This window comes from Myotis daubentonii, chromosome 1 (genome assembly GCF_963259705.1).
Source record: "Myotis daubentonii chromosome 1, mMyoDau2.1, whole genome shotgun sequence".
Lineage (NCBI taxonomy): Eukaryota > Metazoa > Chordata > Mammalia > Chiroptera > Vespertilionidae > Myotis > Myotis daubentonii.
In genome coordinates, this window is record NC_081840.1 from 23,613,298 (window position 1) to 23,639,567 (window position 26,270).

At 47.6% G+C, this 26,270-nt stretch overlaps 1 protein-coding gene across 3 annotated transcripts in view; it reads left to right on the forward strand.

The window, feature by feature from the left end:
- The window catches only part of DPF3 (double PHD fingers 3), a 274,154-nt gene that overhangs the window by 97,939 nt on the left and 149,945 nt on the right, over positions 1–26,270 (forward strand). For all 3 annotated transcript variants that reach the window (XR_009452415.1, XR_009452412.1, XM_059691834.1), the window contains exon 2: positions 22,261–22,421. Coding sequence is in view for 1 of the 3 variants with exons in the window: in XM_059691834.1 (XP_059547817.1) it covers positions 22,261–22,421 (161 nt within the window). In the remaining 2 variants the exon portion in view is untranslated. The remainder of the gene's footprint in view (positions 1–22,260; positions 22,422–26,270) is intronic.

Here is a 26,270-nt window from a genome sequence, read left to right on the forward strand (position 1 = left end):
AGGGAAGGAGAGCGGCCAGCAGTCATGTGGACGGAGGTCAGGAGGCTGTGCTGAGCTGGTTCTCCAGGAGCCCAGGAGAGCCAGGACCCAAGTGTGAGCTATTTTGGGCTCCGCGGTGGCACAGCTGGTGTGTGTGTGTCCTCAGAGCGAGGATGTTTGCCTCCAAGAATCACTTCCAATACTAGAAATGTGGCTTTTTTTTGCCATTGCCTTTCAAAAAGAAAAATAAAAGCCTTTAGTCGTTGAGTGGTGTTAATGGCGAATATAAATTCTGGCTGCAGGGAGGAGGGAGGAAGCACAGTCCTGCCAGGTCTCCCAGCAGGAATCTTCCCCCTCTTTTTGTTGCTGCCCAGCCCCTCCGCCCTCCCCTTCCGAGTTTCCTTGTGACCGTCCCAGGCGTGGGGGTGGAGGGTCTGTGCCTGCGGCATGTTTTGCTGAAGTGCTGGTATGTGCCAAGGACAAGCACATGGCTCCCAGCTGGCTCTGCAGGAAGGAGCCGTGGGGACATGTTCCAGTCCCCTGACTGGTCAGCACTCACTCACTGTGGCCAAGCAGCACCATGCCTCTAGGACACAGCAACTCCAGGCAGCGTGGAGCCTTCCACACTTCCCCTAACCCACTTCCCGCTCCCCATGACCCTGTCCAGGTCACGGGTGGCTTGTGCGTCTCTGAGCAGCCTGCCAGGACTGAGTTTGAGTCTTGGTCCTCCTGCAGGAGGAAGGGATTGGCCACAAGGCAGTGCAGACTGGTGAGACATTGAAGTCTCTGGGCGGGGGGCCACCTGTAGTCTAGTCCCAGCGCTGCCACTTAGCATCTCTGGGGTTTTGGTTAAAGTCCTGTCCTCATTGAGCTCCAGTGTCTTCATCTGTTAATATTAGAGTGAACATATGCAAATGGCAGCCGATACTGTCCCTGGCCCACAGCAGTTGCTTGACGCATGGCACTGTGATGACCGAAGTTGTGGTGTTCGCTTTGTTAGAGCTCCCAGTACACCGTCTGCAGAGTCCCTCCTACAGGACAGACTCTTGGAGGCATCGAGCAGGAAGAGTGGTGGAGAGATGTCGGGTGTGTTTCCCTCCACGTCCTGCGTGGTTTTAGGGTTCGGGATCTGAAAGAGGAGCGGCACACAAATGAAAGAGAAATGACACGAGATAATTTGGAAATGTTGGGGAGCCAGGCGGGCAAGTCCAACTCAAGGAGAGGGACTTCCACCGATGCTCAGGCCGCTCCAACCTTTTATTTGATCTGGGGTAGCCCTAAGGTAAGGAGGTTTCAATGACACACAGATTAGCTCATCAGTAGACAATTTCCAGTAATAGGCAGACTATCTTATCAATAAGGATTTACATAATTAAAGGTAGGGAGGTTGCTTCAGCTACCATTATCTAGATTAACTGGGTGGTATCTAGATTAACTGGGTGGTGCACAGCTCCGACCTTTGCTAGGGCTTCAAAGGTCACTAGCTTTTGGGGGTCTCTACTCTTCTCTGCTAGTGAAGACGATAGATAGTTTCCGACAGAGAGAGAACTGGAAGGGTCAGTGTAAGAGGTCAGCACAGAGACCTGACCCCAGCAAAGGGGACCTTTGGTTGGACCTGACAACCACGGTTCTATTCTAGTCATGGGCAGGAGCTGGCTGTGGTCCTTGCACGCTGCCCCGGAGGACCCCTCTCCCCGCAGTATTGCCTTGGAAGTTAGCAAAGGGGCCGGTGGGGCCCAGGCCAAGAGCAGAGGCTGCCAGGGCAGACCTTCCAGCCACAGTCAACATTTATTTATAGGTCTTGGAGGGAGAGGGCACCCCAGGCCTAGAAGTGGCAGCTGCAGGCAGCAGGGGGCAGGAGACAGGCAGAGAGTGGGCACAGTAGTGGGGAGATGGTAGAGGTGCAGGGGCCAGGACGTATTTGTGTGTTGGAGAGTCAGGGTTCCAGCAGAAGGCAGTAGATTCAGAGTGGACTGTGGAGTGTTTAATAAGATGGGTGTTTATAAAAACACTAGTGGCCCGGTGCACAAAATTCGTGTGGGGGGGGTGGGGTAGGGGTGTCCCTCTGCCCGGCCTGCATCCTCTCCAATCTGGGACCCCTTGGGGGATGTCCAACTGCCTGTTTAGGCCCGATCCCTGGATTGAGAATCGGACATCCCTCTGGCAATCCAGGACCGCTGGCTCCTAACTGCTCACCTGCCTGCCTGCCTGATCGCCCCTAACCACTTTGCCTGCCAGCCTGCTCGCCCCCAACTGTCCCCCACAGCAGGCCTGCTCGCTCCCAACTGCCTCCTGCCAGCCTGCTCGCCCCTAAGTGCCCCCCATCCCCCCACTGCTGGTCTGATCACCACCAACTGCCCTCCCCTCCTGGCCTGATCGCCCCTAACTGCCTCTGCCTCGGTCCTGCCACCATGGCTTTGTCCAGAAGGTCATCCAGAAGGTCTCTTGGTCTAATTAGCATATTTCCCTTTTATTAGTATAGATGGTCAGGCAAATATCCAGGAAGATAGCTCACACCCTGGGGGCTAGGTCAAGGGCAGGGGAGAAGGTCACGGGGATCTAAGATGATCGCCCTGAGGAGAGGGCTGCTAGACAGGAGCCGTGACCTGTAGTGGAAGGATGCAGCCTCTCCCCAGTGTCCCCGCACAGAGGCGGCTCGGGGAATAAATACTGCATCTCACACTCTTCCTTCTCTCTGGTTGGCCATTGGCACTTGCCATTGGCCCAGGCCATCAGAAGCACAGGGAAGGGGACAACTCTTGGAGGCACATGCAGGACAGACTCTTGGAGGCACCGAGCAGGGGGAGGGTGGTGGAGAGAGACCTGGAAGGATCATTGTAAGAGCTCGGCACAGGAAAGCAAGGGAGGGGGAGAAGTAAGCCTGGGGACATTTGGGTGAAGACAGAACAGCTGCTGAGGGAACCCAGCTGGATTCATATCATGGACTCTGGGAGGCAGACAGACTGGGAAAAATCTTACCCTACTTTTGTGTGGTCTTGGGTAAGCCATATCACCTTTCTAAGCCTTGATTTCCGCATCTATAAAATGGGGATGATAAAGATACTATTCTCTTCCTCGTAGTGGGGCACAGTGAAATACTGAAGTGCTCAGCAAGGTGCCTGGTACATGGGAAAGGCTCAATAAATGAAGATAGAACAGGTAGTGGGGTTTGCTTAAAACATAGTGTCCAAAAGAGCAGCCAACATGTATTGTGTAAGGCCCAGTGTGGGTATCATTTAGATAACTAATATTTATTGAATGTCTACCCTATGCCACCTACCCACATGGAGGCAGTGGGAATACAGGGGTGAGCAAGCTAGACCAGTCTTTCTCTCAGGGAGCTTATGTATCTACTAGAGGCCTGATGCATGAAATTCATGCACTGGGAGGGGGGTTGTCCCTCAGCCCAGCCTGTGCCCTCTCACAGTTCGGGAGCTCTTGGGGGATGTCCGTCAGTTGGACATCCTTAGCACTGCCACGAGCCGTGAGCCTGGCTTCTGGCTGAGCAGCGCTCCCCCTGTGGGAGCGCACTGACCACCAGGGGGCAGTTCCTGCATTGAGTGTCTTCCCCCTGGTGGGCAGTGTGCATCATAACGACCGGTCGTTCCACCATTTGGTCATTTTGCATATTAGCCTTTTATTATATAGGATTGGGGAAAGACAGGTGGAAAATAAATATAAATAAAATAATTTCTAATGGTTGGCGAAGTGCTGAAAAGACCACAAACCAGTGTGATGGGTAAAGAATGAATGCTGTAGATAAGAAGTTTGGGGCCTGGTTAGCGTGGCTCAGTGGTTTAGCATCAACCTATAAATTAGGAGGTCAGTTCCCAGTCAGGGCACATGCCAGGGTTGTGTGCTGGGCCCCCTGTGTGGGGTATGCAGGAGGCAGTCGGTCAATGATTCATTCTCTCTCATCATTGATGTTTGTATATCTCTCTCCCTCTTCCTTCCTCTCTGAAATCAATAAAAACATATTAAAAGAAAAAAAAAGTTTGGGGAGGGCCTCGAGGAAGTAGGAGGGGAGCAGAGCCCTGAGGTGCAGAAGCAGCCAGCCCTGCAAAGAGGAGAAGAGGGGACTTGGTGAGGGACCTGCAGGTGCAAAGGCCCCGAGGAAGAGGTTGGTGTTTCTGGGGGACAGAGGTGGCTCTGGAAGCAGAACATTATGCTGCTACTGTTACCAGAAAGGGGGCCCGGCCCTGAGTGGGTCAGCCTCAGGCTCACTGGTAGTGTCTGGGTTATTGACTTCGTGCAGGAAAGATTTCACAAGACAAGTCCAGGTGATTTTGAGAGTATGTTTATGAAAGCCGGGGACAGTGAAACAAGGAAGGGCCTAGGATAGAAAAAGCAACAGGAGAGCCTAGGTGGGGAAATGGGCCTGGCTGGGCTGCTCTGGCTCACTGAGAAGCCAGAGACAAGGGGGTGTGGGGGACAGGTTCAGGGTTTACCTGGGATGAGCTGCTGCTGCCCTTTGCTCCCTCTTTGCCCACTGCTTCCGTTCTCCTGGGATCCCTTAGAGTTTAGGAGGTGCCCGTGGGGGAAGAAGGGAGGGAGGGAAAGGCTCCTGGGGGTTTGTTGTGGGGGCTTTAATGGCTGAGAGTTTAGGGGAGGTCTTGGGGAGATCAATAGAATGTTCGTCAGTTTATGCTAATGTATCAAAATAAGATTTAGTTTCTTAACTTCATCTGTCCTTGGGTGTGGTTGGCGCAAATGGCACTAATTGGATTTCTGCTATCTGTCTCCCTGGGTAGGTGATTTAAACTCTTTACCCTCTGGTTGGGGAGAAGTGTAAACCATTTACTCCCAAGTATCCTTGGTTATAGAAGATAGGATGTTGCGATTTACTAGGTGGCTGTAAACTATTGGCTGTTTATCTGTCTCAGTTTCCCTATTCCGCTTGTCCTGGCTACTAGCCTGTCTCACTCCTGGCATCTCTCTGTAGGTCAGTGGTTCTCAACCTGTGGGTTGTGAGCCCTTTGGGGGTCGAACGACCCTTTCACAGGGTTGCCTAAGACCATCGGAAAACACATATATAATTACATATTGTTTTTGTGATTAATCACTATGCTTTAATTATGTTCAATTTGTAACAATGAAATTGGGGGTCACCACAGCATGAGGAACTGTATTAAAGGGTCGTGGCATTAGGAAGGTTGAGAACCACTGCTCTAGGTGAACGTGAGCACTCAGAGGCAAGTTCTTGGCCTGGCGCCTCTTTACACTCCATGACCATTAGCTGTTGGCTGTTGTTGTTATTACTTGGATAAACATTATTTTAGAAAGAGGTGGTATCAATAAGTGGGTTGATACAATATGAAGTGTTCCATGGGCTCAGCATACACTTACCGTCGAGGCAGAGTGGAGTGGTGGTGAGAGCTCGGGCTCCGAGATGCGGCGGCCAGTTCAAAGCCTGACGAGGCCACTCCTTAGGGGGCCTTCAGCCTATGACTTCAGCGGAACCCCGGTGTCCTTACTGTAGAATGCGGGATAGTAATAGCTTCCCTCTCATGGGGTTGCTGTAACCACAAAATGCATTACTGTTTCTAAAGCACCTAGTACACGGTGAGGGCCGCCTGGTGTACTGTGTTGCTATGACTCAGGAATGCAATGCCAGCACGAGGAGCTGGGGACCAAGGCCCCTGCTCCCAGCAGCTTGCTCACAGTGGGTCTGGGACACGTGTTTACGGAGATCCTGGCACCCAAGGCAGCATATGACGGTTACTGAGTAAGTGGCCAGACCTTAGTGGAGGGAGGCATCATCGGAGGACTGGTGAGGGGAGGCTTTGAGGAGGGATGTGAAGACAAGAAAGGAAAATTAATGCTGACCAGCTCTGATGTCATCAGTCAGGAGGAGACAAACACAATCCACTCAGCCTCCCCCAAGCACTGCTTCTGCCCTTCCCTCGTGGCCTTTCCCAGCAGTCTGCAACCCCAGCCCGGCCTCAACTTCACTTTCAGGCCTATCGAGGGGGCAGCCTCCTAACCCCCTCTGTCAGCTCCCAGGGAGCCCTTAAGTCCCCTGAAAGTTGTTGAGACTCTTCTATCTTCAACTTCACCCACACCAGAGTGGCCAGGAAAGGTTAGAGGTCAGAGGACAGAGGTCGGGTGCTGGGAGGATGGGGGTGAAGGTGGGTAGCACTGTTTATGGAATGAACCAGAACCCCGCGTGCCTGGCAACTGGCAGATACTTCTGGTAAGATAAGTGGAACCCTCTGCAAGGTAATTATTAGAGAACATAAATTCCCCTGATAACCTGTCTTGGGAGGAGATATTGATGGCTGTGGGGCATGTGCTGGAGGTTGTGCTCGCTCCACCGAAATTGGCTCCTGTCCCCCGGCCTCCTCCTTTCCCCTAATCAGCCTTTCATCTAATCAGCTCCCCTGCCCATCCATCCTCCCCCTCAGACCTCAGCCTCCGGCTCAGGTTGGCTCTTTTGGATTTTTTTTTTTTTTTTTGACTCTCTTAATGATGAAGGTCCCAATACACAGCACAGCCACATGCATCCCTGTGGCTCTACAGGATTGGTGGGAAAGGTACAGCCCCCATGAGGAAAAGCTCCTAAGAATAGAAGGAGGCTCTGAGCTTTGCTTGGGCCCAGGTCCCCAGGATGAGCACTGATTGAGCGCTGCCGAGTCAGCGTCAGGCTCCGGGAAGGGCCCGGGCTGTCCCTGGTGCCAGGGATGGAGACAAGGTAGATCAAGCGCTTAGCGTGGGCACCTGTCTCGTCCCTTGATTTGGCTCTGCCCATATCCCATCAGTCGGAACATGTAAGGATAATTCTCTCCATTTGACAGACGAGAGCTTGGGGCCCAGAGGGGTTGAGAGGCTTGTCAAAGACCTACAACGACTAAGTTCTCACCTCAACCTGGGACCGAGGTCCAGCCTTGATTTCCCCATTAGCCTGTCACCCCCACATGAGGTGATAGAACGTCTTCCCCAAAACAGCCGAGGGCTGGGATGCTTCTGTGAGCCGTATGCCGATCCTCTGGAGAGGAGAGAGATGGGTGAGCCAGGCAGGGAGGCACTGTAGGTGAGGAAGCCTGGATAGGAGCCTTGGCTGGCGCCTGGGGGCTCTTGACTTTCTGTGAGTGAGGGAGACAAGGGCACCGTCCTGTTTGACAGAGAACACCCCAGGGAGGGCACCGCTCTCTCTCCCCCCACTGCCTCAGCAGTAGCCCTTTCCCACCCACCAGGAGGAAGTGAGGCCGGTGCATCTGTGAGAATCATCCTTCTGCCCACTGGCCGAAAGCATTTCCCAAGTGAGAAAGGGCTTTCCGGGGAAGCTAGAAGAATTAATTCTCAGTGTTGCGTTTTGCTTGCTGTAGTTAACAATCATTATTAAATAGGTAGGGTGAGCTAGTGCTTGCTTTCCTTAGTGTTAACTGTATTTATGGGTTTTTATTAAGTTATACCAAGCTGGGATAATTGTAAAAATATTTGCTTAAGCTGCGTGGCTCTGGGGCCTCCCATTCTACTTTCTCTCATTCCAAGGATGGAGTCATTTCATTATTCAAGTCTTATCCTATCAAGAAAAAGTCAGCGGACTTTTTCTGTAAAGGCCCATTTTAGGTAAATATCTTAGGCTTTGCAGGCCATGCGATGTGCTGGAACTCCTCAACTCCAACACTGTAGTGTGAAAGCAGCCACAGACAATATGCAGGCGAATGGGCATGGCTGCCTTCCTATTGAACTTGACTCACAGACATTCATGGTGGGCCAGATCTGGCCCACGGGCTGTGGTTTGCAGTCCCTGCTACCCATGTGGAGAAGTCCCTCAACTAGGAGCCTGGACACAGTCTACCATCGGCACTGCTCCTGTGCGACTGAGGGAAATCCCTTCACCTCTCTGGTGATTGATTTTCCTTGTAATACAACAGAAGCACCAGGTTGGACAATCTCTGACCCTCTGGGATTCTTAAACCTGGCTCTTGAGTTATTTGAATCTGGCATCTTTCTTTTCCTCCTGTCAGTCGGTGTTTGGAACTACAGGGCCTCTCAGAGGCCATCACTCCTTACTCACTTGGGGATATATTTGGTTTCTAAACCACATCATGCATTTTGCCTTTCTCTGATGGTGTCTTTTCAGGCAGCCCCACCACCGACCCACTTCTTGAGTTACTGGGAGGTGGCTCTGTGATAGAAAAGTTGACATCTGGACAGTTTGGCAGTTTGGGAAACCCAGGCGCAAAACCAAGAAATAATTAAGATTGCCCAGCAAATCAGTAATGCTCTTAGAGAAACCGGTGCCTCGCGAACAGGAAGTGTCGTTCCAGTTATTCTAGTCCTGGAGGCACCACCCACTGTGAAGGGGCATGGGCCCTGTGAGGCTGATAGGATAGTGGCTAAGAGCAAGGTTCTGGTCCGAAATTGCCTGGGCTTATATCTTCTCTTGTCTGTGAGATAGGGGGAATACATGTAAAGTGCTTAGAAGTGTGCCTGGCACACATAGTAAGTGCTCAATAAATAGTAGCCATGCCGCCCTTAATATTATTAACATCGTCGTGTCATCCTTCTCTACATAAGTGTCGGGTGACTCTTCCTCATTTTTATACTAAACCCATCTTTAACTTTTGGATTAGAGATGGGGGCTGAATTCTTTGCTCCTGATCTGTGTAATAAGTGACTTTTGCTGAGGTGGAAAGATTGAGGGAAGAAGACTGGAGGGGGAAGGGAAGGGAAGGGAAGGGAAAGGAAGGGAAGGGAAGGGAAGGGAAGGGAAGGGAAGGGAAAGGAAGGGAAGGGAAGAAGGAAGGAAGGAAGGAAGGATGGCAGGGAGGAAGGGAGGGAACTTGGGTTCATGAGGAAAGGAGGACCAGATTCTAAATTTAGTCATGCTCCCTTTGTAGTTGGTGTGATGGGAAGACTAGACCTTCCTAAGCAGTATGGAGGTTTGATACCCTTTGTCATTGTGAGGGCAGATTTAGGTATTTCACCTTTCTTTTGGTTTTGGTTTCCCAGAATAATATATATATATATATATATATATATATATATATATATATATATATATATATATAGTATATTGTTATTGATTTCACAGAGGAAGGGGGAGGGAAAGAGAGATAGAAACATCTATGATGAGAGAGAATCATTGATCGACTACCTCCTGCACGTCCCTTACTGGGGATTGAGCCCACAACCCAGGCATGTGCCCTGATTGGTAATTGAACCATCACCTCCCATTTCATAGGTCAACCCTCAACCACTGAGCAACACTGGCCGGGCCCCAGGATATTTTTACTATTTCCATCAGAGAACCCAAATTTGGGGACATGACTAGCCCCTCGGTCAGCCTGGCTTTGTTCTGTCCTTATTAAAAGGTTTCCAAGCGTGTGCCTCCAAAAACAGCAGGCCCGAGACGGTTTGCACAGGCGGCTGCCAAGAGAAATTGGGGTGACTGTGAACCTCGAGGCAGGTTAAATGAGACTCAGTGCTTCTTTGTTTGCCTTGATGTCCCTCAGAAGGACGCCTGGAGATCACTTGGTCTGCAGGATGTTTGCTTCTGCAGGCTGATTTAACCAACTCTGACAGGAGGGCAGAGGTCCCCCAGCAAGGTCAGGACCACAAATCCCATCCCAGCAGGTGCATGATGAGGAGAACGTGCCCTCCAGATGACCTTCAGGTTTCCATTGATTTCCCGTCAACTAGTGCTTTCCTACCCACATCCTGCTCCTGCCCCTGCCACTACCCGTAGGCTCAGGGCGCTGGATGAGGACATGGATCCGTTTTCTGAGAAAGAACATGCAGAAGAGGTTAATTCAGAGAGAGGCCCTTTAAAGGACATGGAGTTGCTATGTTGGGGGCCATCTTCTGGCACTACTAGTTTGCAGTGCTAATATCAGGCCTGGAATGTCCTTTAGGGGCATAGAAAAGAGTGGCTGATGTCATTTAGGTATTTGGCATCATTTACCCACATGGCCCCACCTCTCTCCAGGTTTTGGAGTGTGAAGGTGGCATTGTGGGGTCATGAGCAAGATTCGAGTATGGACAGCGGGATGGGTCCCTAACCTACTGTCAGGAGTGTGTTGGGCTGAGAGGACCAGAAGGGAGAAGTTGGCAGTGTGAGCCTCATCCCCTGCCCTGAGACAGCAAGGGCTAGACCAGGAGCTGAATAGAGTGGGCTACCCTAGAGAGGGTAGATTGAAGAAGGAGAAGGAGAAGATCTGAGAGGAATGTATACCAGGAAGAGGGAGCAGCATATGTAAAGGCCCTGAGGTGAAATGATCTTGGTATATTCGAGGGACAGAAAGAAGTACAGTGAGGATGGAGTGCAGTCGGCAGGGAGGGCAGGAGACAAGGTGGAGTAGGAGAGGTGGGCGTGGCCAGACAGTCTGGGGCCTGCAGTCACGGGAAAGCGTTCGGATCTTATTCTGAGTGCAATGAAAAGCCATTGGAGGGAGTTAAGGAGGAGAATGTCATAATCTGATTTCCACTTAAAAAAGATCATTTGGTCTTCTGTGTTGAGTATTGACTGCAGAAGTAGGTGTTCTTTGTGGTTGTGTCTTAAATGCCAATATTCCCTTTACTGGAGGAGGCAGCCTGGAGGCCCTTCGATTCCAGCAGCGAAGATGGGCTCGGAGGATGTGTTTGTCTGAGAATTGTCTCTGATCAGTGGTGTGCTTCTGCTGACAGTCACACCCAGGGGACAGCATCCCGGTGCCCAGCTCATCGCTGGGGTTTCAGAAAGGACTCAGCCTAAAAACCAAAAAAGTAAAAATATTTTCCAGTCAAGGAGGTTTCTGTGATGGGCGTGTGTTTTTCCTAGGTATGCTTCACCCTAGAGAAAGCAGGCTTTTTTTTTACGTCTGAAAGTTGGTTGCATTCTACACATTTTTTAGTCCCTGGAGGAGACATTTATTTTGCCACGTCTGGATGCCATTTGGAAGGCAAACCTGGGACGCAGAAAAGCTGCAGTCTTCTCCCTCCCCAGAGCACCCCCCTCTCCTGACCGTCCCCCCGACACCCCCATTATTTACTAGAAGGAGCCACACCACTTTCCTCCCTCCTTCAGTCTCTTGTCCTTGGCAGCCCCTTGTCTTCAACCCCGAGTTGCATATGTCATCACAACACCCGGTGGCAGCTCAGAAATCATGGCCACGTTCAGTATAAATTCCGTCTTGCTTAGATAGCTTTGCATAATAAGTCCCTGAAAAGTCTTCACCAGAGTGGATGCCGCAAAAGGAATTTATTGGGTCTAGCGGGCCCAAACTGAGTGGCATTCAAGTCATAATGGGGTTCTTAGGGTACCAAGTCTTCATCTGACGGCTTTCGCAAGGCAGCGCCCTTGTACCCAAGATGCCTTTCCTGGGATGTTAAGAAAGTCAGAATCGCTGCCAGAGTGACCAGTTTAAGGATGCCCTGACCAGGCCTCTCGGATGCTTTGTTAAGGGCGAAGACGCCTGTGGGACTAGTCTGCTACAGGTTAGTGCTTCCAGGTTAATCCAGGCCGCCTGCCCGAACTAAACCAGCTGAGTTACAGTCAGTTAATTGGGTCTTCCAATTCTGCCATTAAAATATGGCCCAAGAGCCTCACAAGGCCCTTTGCTCATGTCCTTGCTTTGGAGGTTGGGGAGCTATCTTTAGATCATCTTCAGATTTCTCAGTCACCAGGGGATCTGTCAGAACTACAGATACCTTAGATCACATCTCAAGCCTACAGAATCAGAATTTCACAGCCCCTGCCCCACCCCCACTGATTCTGCCACAAACCAAAGTTTGCATCCCGAGCCCTAGGCCATTTTCCTGGAGAGTGGGGTGATGGCATGCTTGATAAGCACCAAGGGATGCTTCCTGCATCAGCAGATGACATCACATAGTGAGCTTGTAAAGTTCAGAGAAGGAGAATATCTGTATCTTGTGGTGTGAAGATTGTAGATGGAGAAATGAAAAAAAAAACCCCAAGAGCCGAAGGAAAATTCAGTAGGATGTGAACTTGTAGGATGTCTGTTTTCAGATTCCTGATCCTGTGCCGTGGAGACGTCAGATAACTTCACATGGAGAAACTTCAAGTGTCCCAAGCCTCTCTCAACTGCGAAGCTCCCATTAGTTTGCTAAGGATGACATGGCGTTTCAATCGAGCAATCCATATTGACCACATGCTTCTGAATTCCCTGCGCTATGCTTGGTTGGGTAGCGCTGAGTATGGAACTCTTAGTCCCTGTCTTCAAAATGCTATAATCTAGTCGGGTGGGGAGAGATGAGGAGGGCAGCTCAGGTGGGGAAAACACAAGTGAAACACGTGGGGAGCTCAGAGAAGGCAGGGAGAAAGCATTATTGGCCGGGATAAGTGGGAGGCTTTCTAGAAGAGGCAGGACTCAGTCAGACCACGGGCAGGAGGCAAGGATTCCAGGTGGGAGGAAGCATTTTGTTGGAGTCCAGGGGTAGGGCTGTCTGCTGCATGTATGTGGAAAGATCAGATTATTCAGCCATTCTTTCTTCTTTCAATTCAACATGGCAAGCTGTACTGGGCTTGGGGGCAAAGTGACAAAAGCCAGATGCAGTCTCTACATTTGGGGCAGGCTTCGGACTTCTGGGATCATTACGCAACCATTTCGGTGTTCTCCTGGATGCCTGAGGTTCGACCTCTGCCACCCACTGCCTTCTGTCCTAGGACAGAGGTTTGGGCGGTCACCGAACAGCCTTGAAGACACTGCAGCAGTGGGTGTGGTGTGTATGTGTGCCACGTGGAGGGCACGGGCCAGCTCAGGCAGAGGGTCTTTCACAAAGTGGCAGACAATATTACTCTTTGGGGGGAGGAGAAAGGAATGACCACTGATCATACCCACATGTGGGAAGTAGAATTTATACTCAGGGAGGATGAGTCACTTGCCTCAGGGTTGTACAGCCAGTAAGGGGTGGAGCTGGACTCAGATCTGCCTGATTCCCAGTCTCTGTCCTCTTCCCTCTGCTCCCCATACCCCTCCCCCCGCACTCCCCCCCCCGCCCCCCCCCCCCCCCCCCCGTACCTCTCCAAGGGCCTTGGCAGCTTGGTAGAGGAATTTGGGCACCTTTGAGAGCCATCTGGGCTACTATACTAAGAAGTCCAAGACTAAACGCTGGGTTTGAGGGTGAGTTCTTTTTGTCAGGGTGGGTAGGAGAAAAGTTACAGTGATTGTAGTCAGGAGCCTGCTGCAATAACCCGGGAGCTGAGCTAAATGAGAGCGATTGCAGACATTCTCTCGTATTTTTTCCCCAAAGTTGCAAGTAGACAGCCATGCGATCTAAAACACCGACCTATATGTGCAAAAAACTCAGGAGACCACGCCCATGCATGCTGCATATGCTTTACCACTCTCATTTAAACCCCTACTGTAGGCGATCGGCAGAGGAATTGTTGGAAGCAATTCAACAAAGACTTATTAGGCACCTACTGTGTGCTGGGCTCTCTGTACAGGACACTGGGGTAAATCAATAAAAAGGCCAAGTATGCACTGCCCCCGGAGGAGCCTTTCATGTTGAAGTTTCTGTGAGCAGTGCCTCCTGGAGTTGTTCAGTGCAAGTCCCGAGTGGCTGTGTGCAGTGGCCCTGTGAATGTGGTCGGTGCCCTCGTGGAGTTTATAGTTTAGTAGGGAAGACAAATATTAAGCAATGAATTGAGTTGAAATTGATATTATTAATAGTAGTGTTATTGTTGTCTTTGTTGGAAGGGGACAGGATGAGGGAGGAAGGGGATTGGAATCTCTTACCCATCACCTATAGCCCTTTCCTATGTTAAATATCAGAAACACTGTCTTGGTCAGCTTGGGCTGCTATAACAAAACAAACATAGACTGGATGGCTTAAACAACAGACATTTATTTTTCACAATTCTAGAGGCTGGGAAATCGGAGATCAGGGTGGCTGCACAGGCTAGTTCTGGTGATGGTTGAGGGTTTTCTTCCTGACTTGCAGATGGCTGTTCTCATGCTGTCTCTTCACATGGGGGGTGGAGAAAGTAGAGGGGGGGGGGGGGGGAGAGAGAGAGAGAGAGAGAGAGAGAGAGAGAGAGAGAGAGAGAGAAAGAGGAGAGATTTCTCTTCTTATGAGGGAACTAATCCCTTCATCCTCAAATGTTGCATCTCCAAATACCCACACTGAGGGTTAGGCCTTCAATATGTGAATTTGGGGGAGACACATATTTCAGTTCATAGCAAACACGAAACTTGGCTTTGTGTCAAGGGCAGCTGTAGGAATAGTGTAACTATGAGGAAAGTGAAAAGCTTCCCACCTTGCCCAATATTGCCCCTCTCTTGCTAATTATAAAACACTACATAGCCAGGCCGGCATGGCTCAGTGGTTGAATGTTGACCTATGAACCAGGAGGTCACAGTTTGATTCCCTCTCTGAAATCAGTAAAAAATATGTTTTCAAACAAAACACATACACATACACAAAAATTACATAAATGGGAGATGGTTTTCCATGCCTCAGTTAAACATACTTACATGCACACAGGAGGAAGTTAGCCTATTGCTGTAGATGAGTTGTATTGTGTTTGTGGGCCGCTGTGGAAGCATGGGTAGCTGGGTGGGACAGCAGAGAATCCAGGTGCCCATGCACAAAAGAGCAGGCCCCGGGGGAGGAGGGGGCAGAAATCCTACTGTAGGCCAGGGCTTCTGTTTATCTCTGCTGACTCCTGTTTTTGCGCACAGATAACTGTGATGGGCCAAGGTCCTTTTTTACAGTCCAAGGGGATTGTAGCCACGCAGTGGGAATGGAGGAAAAGGACAAGCCCTACGAAAGGAAAGAATTCAGTGCCAGATGGCGTGAAGGAAAGGGAAGGGCCAAGGACAGCTTGCTAGGGAGATAGGAGAGCAGTGTTCCTCTCCCCATCCCCGACCCTAGAAGAATGCAGACTCGGGGGCGGGAGCAGGTTCTGGCAAGAGATGAGGAAGCTGCTTTTGGACAGGTGTTTGCGGTAAGGCAGGGCGTCTGTCCTTGGGTCAGAACACAGGACCAGAGGGACAGTGAAGAGCCAGAGAGCCCAGGTGTATGGGTTGGAGGGCTGGGTCTGGAATCTATGAGAACAGCAATCAGGTCTCAAGGGAGAGGGAAGTGAAAGTGTGAGGAAGGAGAGGAGCAAGAATCTTGAGGGGTGCGTGTGTGTGCTACGGGCCCTGAAAATCACCATTAGAGCTTCACTGGCATTCATTTTTGAGAAGTCTCACTTTTCCCACTGTGGGTCCTCTTTGGCCCCTGGAATCCATTTCTCCACAGATGTGCTGCAGGGGGGTCACGGAGCACTCGCACAGCTAGGCGACTTTCTTCCCAGGTGGGTCCTAAGGGATCTCACCCCTCACAAAGCCCCAGACCCAGGCAGCCAGCACGGCTCCACGCGGAGAGCCCAGCAATTGGTTCCCTGGCCTTCCTTGCTTCTGACTGCAGTCATGAGTAGCCTAAAGTCAGCTGCAGATGAGAACATCGTTCTACTCTGCCTGTGCCAGCCTAGGACGTCTATCATCCAGCAGGAAAGCCAGCCCTCTTGGTTTGGTGCGGATAGGTGATGGTTGAGGCTTGGCTGTGCCTGACCCAGCCTGAGGCATGCTGGTCACCACTTCACAAAATGAGTCATTCGCTGCCAGCTTTTCCTTGCTCCCTCTGCCCCTTGCAACTCACATGCAAATGTCACCCCTGAGATCCTATCACTGTGGGGTATTTTTTTTTTTTAAAGAAATACCACATTGAAAAGGACATTTGTTCTCTCTCCTGTTAAATTGCTTTCCATGGGTTAGGGAGACCTGGCTATTATTTTCTTCTAGACAGCAGAGCAAGCCTTGTGAAGATTTTGGCTAATTAACTTTTGGAGAAGAGCTGCTTGAATTTACCAAGGAGGTTCAAGCCTCTTTTCTCCTCCCATATCTTGGAAAAGGCTTTACGTTCTATTTCCAAATCTCTGCCAGCGCCTGGTCTGTTTAAAAGTGACTTCCCTGGAGAGGAGGGCAGAGAGGGTGTTGGATGTCACATTTTTGCAGCTTCAATCTTTAATACAGTTGTTCCAGTCCCCAGGAAGCCTTTTCTGTTTACATAAGGGAGGTATTATTCACACAAAGAGTACATTTAAAAATACACCCCCAGCATGCCTGTTACTAATAACATTGCATGTTATGAAAGTGGAAAGTATTTAGGATGAAATTAATTTTCACTCAGTGCATCACTTTGTTTGACTTTCTTGTTCCATTCCGCATCGGGCACGGACTTGGCCAACCTCACTTTTCATTTTCTTTTCTTTTTTTAAAAAAAAATATACTTTTATTGACTTCAGAGAAGAAGGAAGAGGGAGAGAGAGATAGAAACACCAATGATGAGAGTGAATCACTGATCAGGCGCCTCCTGCATGCCCCCCACTGGGGATCAAGCTTGCCACCCGGGCATGTACCCTTGACCGGAATCGAACCCAGGACCTTTCGGTCCATAGGCCAACGCTCTATCCACTGAGCCAAACCAGCTAGGGCCCCACTTTTCATTTTCAGCAGGTTCACTTTCTTGTTCCTCTCTTTTGGATTGAAGTTGTTGGAAGGGAGTTACGAGCGTAGCAGGAACAGTCTAATTTGAGCTCCTACTATAGATTCCTTTTGTCTTGGCTTCCAGAAGTTTGTTTTAAAAATGGAGACTCTCTTCTCTCCAGTTGATGAGTTTTAGTGTACAATTTTCTTTTTAATGGGTTATCTTTTTGCAGACTTTCTGGGGTTGGAGTAGTTAATATCTCTTTTGGCAGTCTGTCCAAAGATTGTGGGAAAACAGATAACTGCTGCTCACATTGGACACCTCCCTGTCACGTGTTCTTTCGTGTCAGTTCTCATCGGTGTGGTGTGGCTGGTCGCTGTGCTGTGGAGGGAGCTGGAGCATCTGGGGCCCCCTGGCCACGCTGGCCACCGGGCCTGTGCTGAGCCACGGCGCTTTAGGAGACGTTTAAGCTTGTGGGATACACATGCGAACACTTTGTAGGAAATGTTTCTTTATTTTTGATCAATCTCATGATCCTTGTTACCAATCTTGATTACATCAGCATATGTGTTGTTATGTTTTATAGCATTTTTAATGGGCTTTCATTCCCCTCCCCAATTCAGTTGCAGCTGTGTAACTATTACAATTTAATTACAGTTTGGTTTTCAACTGGTAGGACACTTTCTGAACACGTTTTGCCTTCCTGTTGGGTGAAGATATTCAGAGGTGAAAAAGGAATAAAGGGTTTTTTTTTCTTAAGGGGGCATGTCAGTAAGTAATTTTGAAATGATGCCTCAGAAGCTGCAACGATTGCGTCCTCCCAGAATGAGAAATTTGCTTTAAACTCTTTGGTGGACTCTGATCCACTGACTTAAAAATAAAAAAGTGTGGGAAATTTTATTTAAAATTTGCTTTCTTTATTCCTCTAAATATTTTGGTTAAGAGATATATTATTTTTAACGTAGTGACTTTCCTCCCTGATTTTGGCTTTTCAAATCTACATAGAATCAAAACAAAGGGACATTCATAACGTTGCTTCAAAATGAGCTACTTGATTCTCCCTTTGGCCATGGGTCCCCAGGCTCTCCCCTTCCGGTCTCCTCCTCCTCTCCGTGAAGAGGCTCAAGTTCACCTGGCAATGATTATGTTATGACATTTGTATTCAGGAGCCATTTATTAACCTCCAACATGTGCCTATCTGTCATTTATTAGGTATTTGATCTCATTGATTTTTTGTGTGATTTAAATTTCAAAATTTTACTCTTTATTAATTTGGTAGGCAAAACAAATATTATTGCTATAACTTTAAAAATTTAATTGAATTATTTTCAATTACAGTTGACCTTCAATATTATTTTTTAAAATCTTTATTGTTTAGATTATTACAGTTATTCCTCTTTTTCCTCCCATAGCTCCCCTCCATCCGGTTCCCACTCCACCCTCTGCCCTTAACACCCCCCCCCCCCCGCCCCACTGTCCTCATCCATAGGTGTACAATTTTTGTCCAGTCTCTTCCCGCATCTCCCACACCCCTTTCCCCCCCCCGAGAATTAGCAGTCCACTCCCTTTCTATGTCCCTGATTCTATTGTATTCACCAGTTTATTCTGTTCATCAGATTTTTTATTCACTTGATTTTTAGATTCACTTGTTGATAGATATGTATTTGTTGTTCATAATTTTTATCTTTACCTTTTTCTTCTTCTTCCTCTTCTTAAAGAATACCTTTCAGCATTTCATATAATACTGGTTTGGTGATGAACTCCTTTAGCTTTTTCTTATCTGTGAAGCTCTTTATCTGACCTTCTATTCTGAATGATAGCTTTGCTGGATAAAGTAATCTTGATTGTAGGTTCTTGCTATTCATCACTTTGAATATTTCTTGCCACTCCCTTCTGGCCTGCAAAATTTCTCTTGAGAAATCAGCTGACAGTCGTATGGGTATTCCCTTGTAGGTAACTGAGTTTCTTTCTCTTGCTGCTTTTAAGATTCTCTCTTTGTCTTTTGCTCTTGGCATTTTAATTATGATGTGTCTTGGTGGGTTCCTTTTGTTTGGGGTTCTCTGCGCTTCCTGGACTTGTAAGTCTATTTCTTTCACCAGGTAGGGGAAGTTTTCTGTCATTATTTCTTCAAATAGGTTTTCAATATCTTGCTCTCTCTCTTCTTCTGGCACCCCCATAATTCAGATGCTGGTAAGCTTAAAGTTGTCCCAGAGGCTCCTTACACTATTTTCATATTTTTGGATTCTTTTTTCTTTTTGCTTTTCCGGTTGGGTGTTTTTTGCTTCTTCGTATTTCAAATCTTTGACTTGATTCTTGCGATCCTCTAGTCTGCTGTTGGATCTCTGCATAATATTCTTTATTTCAGTAAGTGTATGCTTAATTTCTAGTTGGTCCTTTTTCATATCCTCGAAGGTCTCACTAGACTTATTGAGGGTCTTACTAAATATATCGGTGGATTCTAGAAAATTCTTGAAAAACCTTATAAGTTTGGTTTTGAACTTTATATCCAGTCATTTGCTTTCCTTCATTTTTGTAATTTGTGACCTGTTTCTTTGTCTCCACATTTTGGCTGTTTCCCTGTGTTGATAAAGTGGTTTTCTGTGCTAAGTGTCCTGTAGGGCCCAGTGGTTCAGTCTCCCCAATTACCTGAGGTGGACACTCTTGGTGCACCCCCTTGTGGGCTTTGTGCACAGTCTTGTTGTAGTTAAGCCTTGATTGTTGTAGGTATCACTGGGAGGAATTGACCACCAGGCCAATTGGCTGTGAGAACCAGGTGTGTCTGCAGTGGGAGAACTTCTGTGCTGGAGACACCCTTATGGGGCAAGACTTGCTTCAGTGGGGCTTTGGTGCTCACTGAGTCTGCCCCCTGAGTGTGTCCCATATGGATCTGAGGAGTTGTAATATGGATGGTCCCACTCTGGCCACTGGGTACACTGGCACTTGGATCTCTAAGGAGGTGCTAATTTAGCCTCTGCCTGAGGCTACCCAGCAGGAGCTATGAAGAGATCTGCAGATTCCCCTTCCTTGTTTGGGGTTTGGAGGTGAGCAGATGAGGCCCAGCTGTGAAGCAATGCAAGCTGCTGTGGGATCTTGGGCCTTCTCTTGGAAGTTCTGGGTCTGTCTGGCCCAGCTGCAGTTTGTTAGGTAATTTTCAGATTGCAAAGGGCCAGGGCATTCATATGCAAAAGCCTCTGCCACAGCTTGGGTGGGGCGAGGTCTCAGGGAATCAACAGAACAGAGCAAGCAGCTATGGCTGATCCTCAGCCCTGTCCTAAGGGGCCCCAAGTCTCAGTGTCCCGTGGTAATCGCTGCAAGCACCTTTGAGAGAAAGTGGCCCTTGAGTTCTGAGTTCTGCCCGCTACCAGACAGTCCAGTTTCTCCCCGTATGAGTCTGGGTCCCCAGAGACTTGCCCAGAACTGGAGTAGGGGCCATTGGGAGCTTGTGTCTCCCTCCGGATTGAAAAAGACAGCTGCGTCCTCAGTTGCCAGCCCTTTCCGTGCGCGCCTCCGTACCTCTGCACTTTACTTCCGCACCTCCTCTGAGCCTCAGTCTGCTTTTCTCTTTCCTTCTAGTTGTAGAATTTCCACCCAGCCAGCCTTCCTGTGGTTCTGGATGATGTTCGTTTTGTCTTTTAGTTGTGTTTTTGAAGTGGTTGTGTGAGGCAGCAATTTCAGGTGTTTACCTATGCCACCATCTTGGTTTTCCCAACCTTCAGTATTATTTGATATGAGTTTTAGGTACGTGCCTTACATTTGATCAGTTTTTATCAATGTTATATTTTTGGCCTTTGAAAAGGATACTATCTTAAAATTAGTAGCATTACCACATGTCCAAGGATACCAAAGATTCAGGAATATACAATTTACTGTGCTTAATCAGAAAACCAGAAAGATCTTTCTAGGTTTTGAATTGAATTATTTTGAGTTCAAAATCAACTACTATTATTTTAAATGCTTCTTTTATTTATCATCTGAAAGTTCTTTTTTTTTTTTTTTTTTAAAGCTCTATTGAGCTTTGTTTATTTATTTATTTTTGTTATCCTCACCTGAGGATATATTTACAGATATATATGTGTATATATATATATACTATATTAAAAATATTAAAATATACTTTAAAAAATATTTTTACCGATTTCAGAGAGGAAGGGAGAGGGCAAGATAGACATATCAATGATGAGAGAAAATCATTGATTAATTGCCTCCTGCATGCCCCACACTGGGGATTGAGCCCACAATCTGACCAGTAATCAAACCATGACCTCCTGGTTCATAGTTTGGCACTCAACCACTGAGAAACACTGGCCAGGACTGAGGATATTTTTTCCATTGATTTTTAGAGTAGAAGAAAATGAGGTGAGGGGAGAGAGAGAGAGAGAGAGAGAGAGAGAGAGAGAGAGAGAGAGATGAGAGGGACACATTGATTGATTACCTGCATCCAAGGTGTGTACCCTTGACCAGGAATGGAGCCTGCCACCCTTTGGTACACAGGCCAGTGCTGTATCCACTGAGCCCAACGGCCAGGGCAGAAAGTTATTTTTCTGTAAGTGTGTGGTTTTAAAAGACTGGTGCATGCCCTCTTCACCTCCTTCCGTAACCATAGCTCTCCCATCACGGATTGTCTCCTCTGTCCTTCTAAGTCTTTTATTTAGATAGTTTGTCTATTGTAATGGAAATCTGTGCATCTATGCTGGAGAGTAGGGTTCATTCTAGACCAGTGGTTCTCAACCTGTGGGTCGCGACCCCTTTGGGGGTCGAACAACCCTTTCACAGGGATCACCTAAGACCATCGGAAAACACATATATAATTACATATTGTTTTTGTGATTAATCACTATGCTTTAATTATGTTCAGATGAAAATACATCCTGCATATCAGATATTTACATGACGATTCATAACAGTAGCAAAATTACAGTTATGAAGTAGCAACGAAAATAATTTTGTGGTTGGGGGTCGCCACCACATGACGAACTGTATTAAAGGGTCACGGCATTAGGAAGGTTGAGAACCACACTGTTCTAGACTGTGTTTGCTGGCAATCACTGAGAACAAAGTGTGTATCCTGGGGCATGTTAATGAGGGCGCTCTAGAAGCCGATCTTCCTGGAGGTCCCATGCACAAGGTGGTTCCAAAGCTACCCCTTTTTGGAAAGGAACCTCGTGCTTCCTAGAACAGGGACTTGTCATTCTCGGTTAAACAAATGGCCAGGTCTTTCTCCAGCAAAGTTGGTTCTTCGGGGAACAACACAAGAATTGGCAGTTATGGCCGCTCTCTAATGGTGACTCTTGTCCAAATCCGAGAAACAAAGGAGAGGAACCGTTTCTGGGCTTGGGAGGGGCTACTGTCCGGGAAGAGTCAATCGGCAAAAACGAAATTTGGAAGTTCTGTGCCTCCTCATTCCTGCGGCGTCCGCCTCCCATTGGCTGCGTGGCGGTTGGACGGGCGGCGTCCCCTCCGGGAGGAAGCGCAGCGCATCACTTCCTGCGGGGGCCATAGCGGCGCGTCGACGGGCTGGGAGCGCATCGGCCACCGGGACGACCGACCGGGGCGGCGGGTCTAGGACGGCTCGGTCCTAAGGGTTCTCACTTCCAGGCTCCAGACTCGGTTTTAAATGAGGTCTCGGCTTACTAATTCCCCCAGTGTGCGCTCGGGGCCCTGGGTTCTTGGAGAAAGAGGTTTCCAAGGTTCCTGGTGGGTTACTTCCAGGAACCAGAACCGGTGGAGACGCGACACCAGGCCAGTCCTGGTCCTCACTGGCCTTCAGGACGGCAAACCCTTCGGGCGAGGCGGGTGGGTGGCGCTCCCCGGGCCGTGAGGCGGGTTCCTGGCCTTACCCTCCTCTCTGTCGCCCGCCAGGCTCGGCGACCAGTTCTACAAAGAGGCTATCGAGCACTGTCGGAGCTACAACTCGCGGTTGTGCGCCGAGCGCAGTGTCCGGCTGCCCTTCCTGGACTCGCAGACCGGGGTGGCCCAGAACAACTGCTACATCTGGATGGAGAAGCGGCACCGGGGCCCAGGTGAGCCTGCCCCGACCGGACCTGACGGGCTGGGTTAGGTCTGGGAATCCCTGCACGCCGGTGGGGGTGGGGCAGGCCGGACCGCGGGCAGGGTTCTTCCTAGAAACTCGCTGATGTTCGTAGCTCTTATTTATTTATTTTTTTAAATTGATTTCAGAGAGGGAGAGATTGAAACATCAATGATGAACCATTGATTGGTTGCCTCCTGCATACCCCCCGCCCCCCGTGACCGGGGATCGAGCCCGCAACCTGGGCACGTGCCCTTGACCGGAATCGAACCTGGGACCCTTGAGTCTGCAGGCCGATGCTCTATCCACTGAGCCAAACCAGCGAGGGCCGTTCGTAGCTCTTCACTGGGGTTCGATTCCAGGTCAGGGCACATGTCCAGGCTGCGGTTCTATCACCGGACAGAATATACGGGAGGCAACTGATCAGTGTTTTTCTTTCACATTGATGCTCCTCTCTCTAAAACTAATAAAGTTACTCTTAAAAAAAAAAAAAGACTGGGTAGAGATTATAGAGGTAATTAAAACCTTCTGTTATATGAGTTTCAAACCCACGCGAAAGCGGAGAGAATAATATAATGAATCTCTATGTATTTATCACCCAGAGTCAACTATGACCAACTTATGGTCAACTTTATTTCTTCTGGGCAAAGTACCGAGGAGTGTAATGACTAGATTGTAAGGAAACTGCTAAGCTTGCTTTGAAAGTGGTTGTATCATTTTACATGCATGCCAACAATACACTCATTTACACTCTCCTCCCCCTTCCTTCCTTGACCTCAGGTTATTTTGAAGCTAATCAAATCTGTTCTTTGTTGTTGTTGTCTGTAAATGTTTCAGCATGTATGTCTAAACGGTAATGACTTGCCCTAGCAGGCTTGGCTGAGGGGATAGAGCATCAGCCCGCCAACTGAAGGGTCACAGGTTTGAGCATCAGGCTGGGGACTGAAGGGTCTTGGGTTTGATTCACGTACCTTCGGTTGATCCCCGCCCTTACGGGTGCGTGGGGCAGGCAACCAATAGAAAAGACATCAGTGTTTCTCTGTCTCTCCCTTTCCCTACCATTCTCTCTAAAAATCAACGAAAAAATATCCTTGGGTGAGATTTAGCAAACAAACAAAAAAAATGGTAAGAACTTAACCCCTCTTCCCCCCCCAATAAACCAGGAATAGCTATCAAAGCTCAAAGTTTCCCTGGCTGCCCTGGCTCGGTGTTTAGCCAGCGCACCAAAAGGTTGAGGGTTTGAGTCCCAGTCAAGAACATGCGGGAGTCAACCAATCAATGTGTCTTTCTCACACTGATGTTTCTTTTTCTCTCTCCCTTCTACTTTCTCTAAAAAAGCAATGAAAAAAAAAAAATCCTCTGGTGAGGATTAACAAAAACAAAAAAAGAAAAGAAAAAAAGGGGGGGGGGCGGGCTATAAGGGGTCAATGGGAGAAAAAAGGGGACATATGTAGTACTTTAAACAATAAAGATTTTTAAAAAAACTTGAAAGGAAAAAAACCATGAAAAAAAAGCCACTCAAAGTTAACAGTAAGTTGTTGTTGTTAATCCTCACCGAGAATATTTTGTTTTTCTTTTTTTCCCCTTTTTATTTTGAGAGGGGAGAGAGAAACATTGATTTGTTATTCTCCTTACTTATGCATTCATTGGTTGATTCTTGTATGTGCCCTGACCGGGGATCAAACCCGCAACCTTGCTGTATTCTAACACGCATCAATAATTCATTCCTTTTTTATGCTGAGTAGTATTCCATTGTATGGCCGGAATACATTTTGTTTACCCATTCACCTTTTGATGGACATTTGGATTTGTTTCTAGTTTCTGGCTATTACAAAGTTGCCGTGAGCATTTGTGTATAAGTCTTTGTGTGGACATGTACTTTTATTTCTTCTGGGCAAAGTACCGAGGAGTATAATGACTAGATTGTAAGGAAGGTGTATGTGTAACATTTCAAGAAACTGCTAAGCTTGCTTTCAAAGTGGTTGTATCATTTTACATGCATGCCAACAATACACTTGAGTTCCAGTTCCTCCATATTCTCACCACCACTTGGTATGGTTAGATTTTTAAAGTTTTAATCATTCTAACAGTTATATTGTTGTCTCTCAATGTGGTTTTACTTTGAATTCCCTAATTAACAATGATGTTGAACATCTTTACAAGTGCTTATTTACTATCCATATATGTTCTTTGGTAAAGGGTTCACCTTTTTTAAAAAAAATATATTTTATTGATTTTTTACAGAGAGGAAGGGAGAGGCATAGAGAGTGAGAAGCATCGATGAGAGAGAAACATCGATCAGCTGCCTCCTACCCCCTCCCTCCCCCCCACTGGGATGTGCCCGCAACCAAGGTACATGCCCTTGACCGGAATGGAACCTGGGACCCTACAGTCCACAGGCCGATGCTCTATCCACTGAGCCAAACCGGTTAGGGCAAGGGTTCACCTTTTGTCCATTTTAAAAATAGATTGCTTGCTTGTTTTGTTGTCATTAAATTTTTATAGTTCTTGGTCATAAAAAGGAAGAAAATTTTACCCTTTGGGACAGCATGGATGGACCTGGAAAACATACTAAGTGAAGTAAGCCAGTCAGAGAAAGACAAGTATCAAATAATTTCACTCATACGTGGAATTTAATGAACAAACTGAACTAACAAGAAAAACAGGGACAAACTCATAGATAGAGAGCAGGCAGACAGCCCTGGTGGCGGGGATGAGGTGGGATGGGTGGAGGGATGAGGGTATTGGGTGTGGACGGATTAGAAGGACTGGGTAGAAAAAAGAAAGAAGTCATGGACATGGACAACAATGTGGTAATTTCAAGGTCGGGGAGTGAGTTGGATGCAGGTGGAGGAAGGTACAGGGGGGATACAAGACCTTTATTTGACATACGCTGTGAAAATATTTTCTTCCGGATTGTTTCTTGTATTTTCATTATCTTAATAGTATCTTTCAAAGAGCAGGTATTTAAGTCGAGCTGATCAATTTGTTATTTTCTAAATTGTGATTTTGTTGTATCTAAGAAATTGCTGCCTTAATCCCAGGTCAAGGTGTGTGTGTGTGTGTGTGTGTTTTTTCCGTAGAAGCTTTATAATTGAGGTTTTATATTTAGGTCTATGATCCGTTTTGAAAGAAATTTTTAATACGGTGCAAGGTATGGATTAAAGTTTTTCTGCAGATAGACATCCAGTTGTTCCAGCATAATCTGTTGAGCTATGAATTGCCATCGTACCTCTGTCAAAGATTAGAGGCCACATGTATGTGGATCTATTTCTGGACTCTCAATTCTGTTCCACTGATTTGTCTGTCTGCACACTAATAACTCACTGTCTTGATTATTGTAGTTTTATAATGCATCTTGAAATCAGATAGTGTGTTAGCTCTCCAAATTTGTTCTTTTTCCAAGATATTTTGGCTATTTGACCTTCTTAGCACTTCCACATGAAATTTTACAATCAGTGTGTCAATTTTCACAAAAATATGTGGGATTTTGATTAGGATTGTATGGAATCAATAGATCAAGTGGGGGAAAATTGACAGTTCTAAATGTTGAGTCTTCCAACCCACAAATATGGCATCTCCCTACTTACTTATGTCTTCTTTAATTTTTCCCCGTCAATACATTTTATTTTTCAGGATACAGATCTTCACATTTCTGTCAGGTTTATCTCTAAGTACTTAAGATATTTTTGATATTGCTGTAAATGGACTTTTAAAAATTTAAATTTCTGATTTTTCTTTACTAGTATAGAGTACAATAAAGTTTGTAAATTGATTGCATATCATGCAACCTTCTAAACTCATATTAGTTCTATTAGGTTTCCAGAGATTCCACAGCATT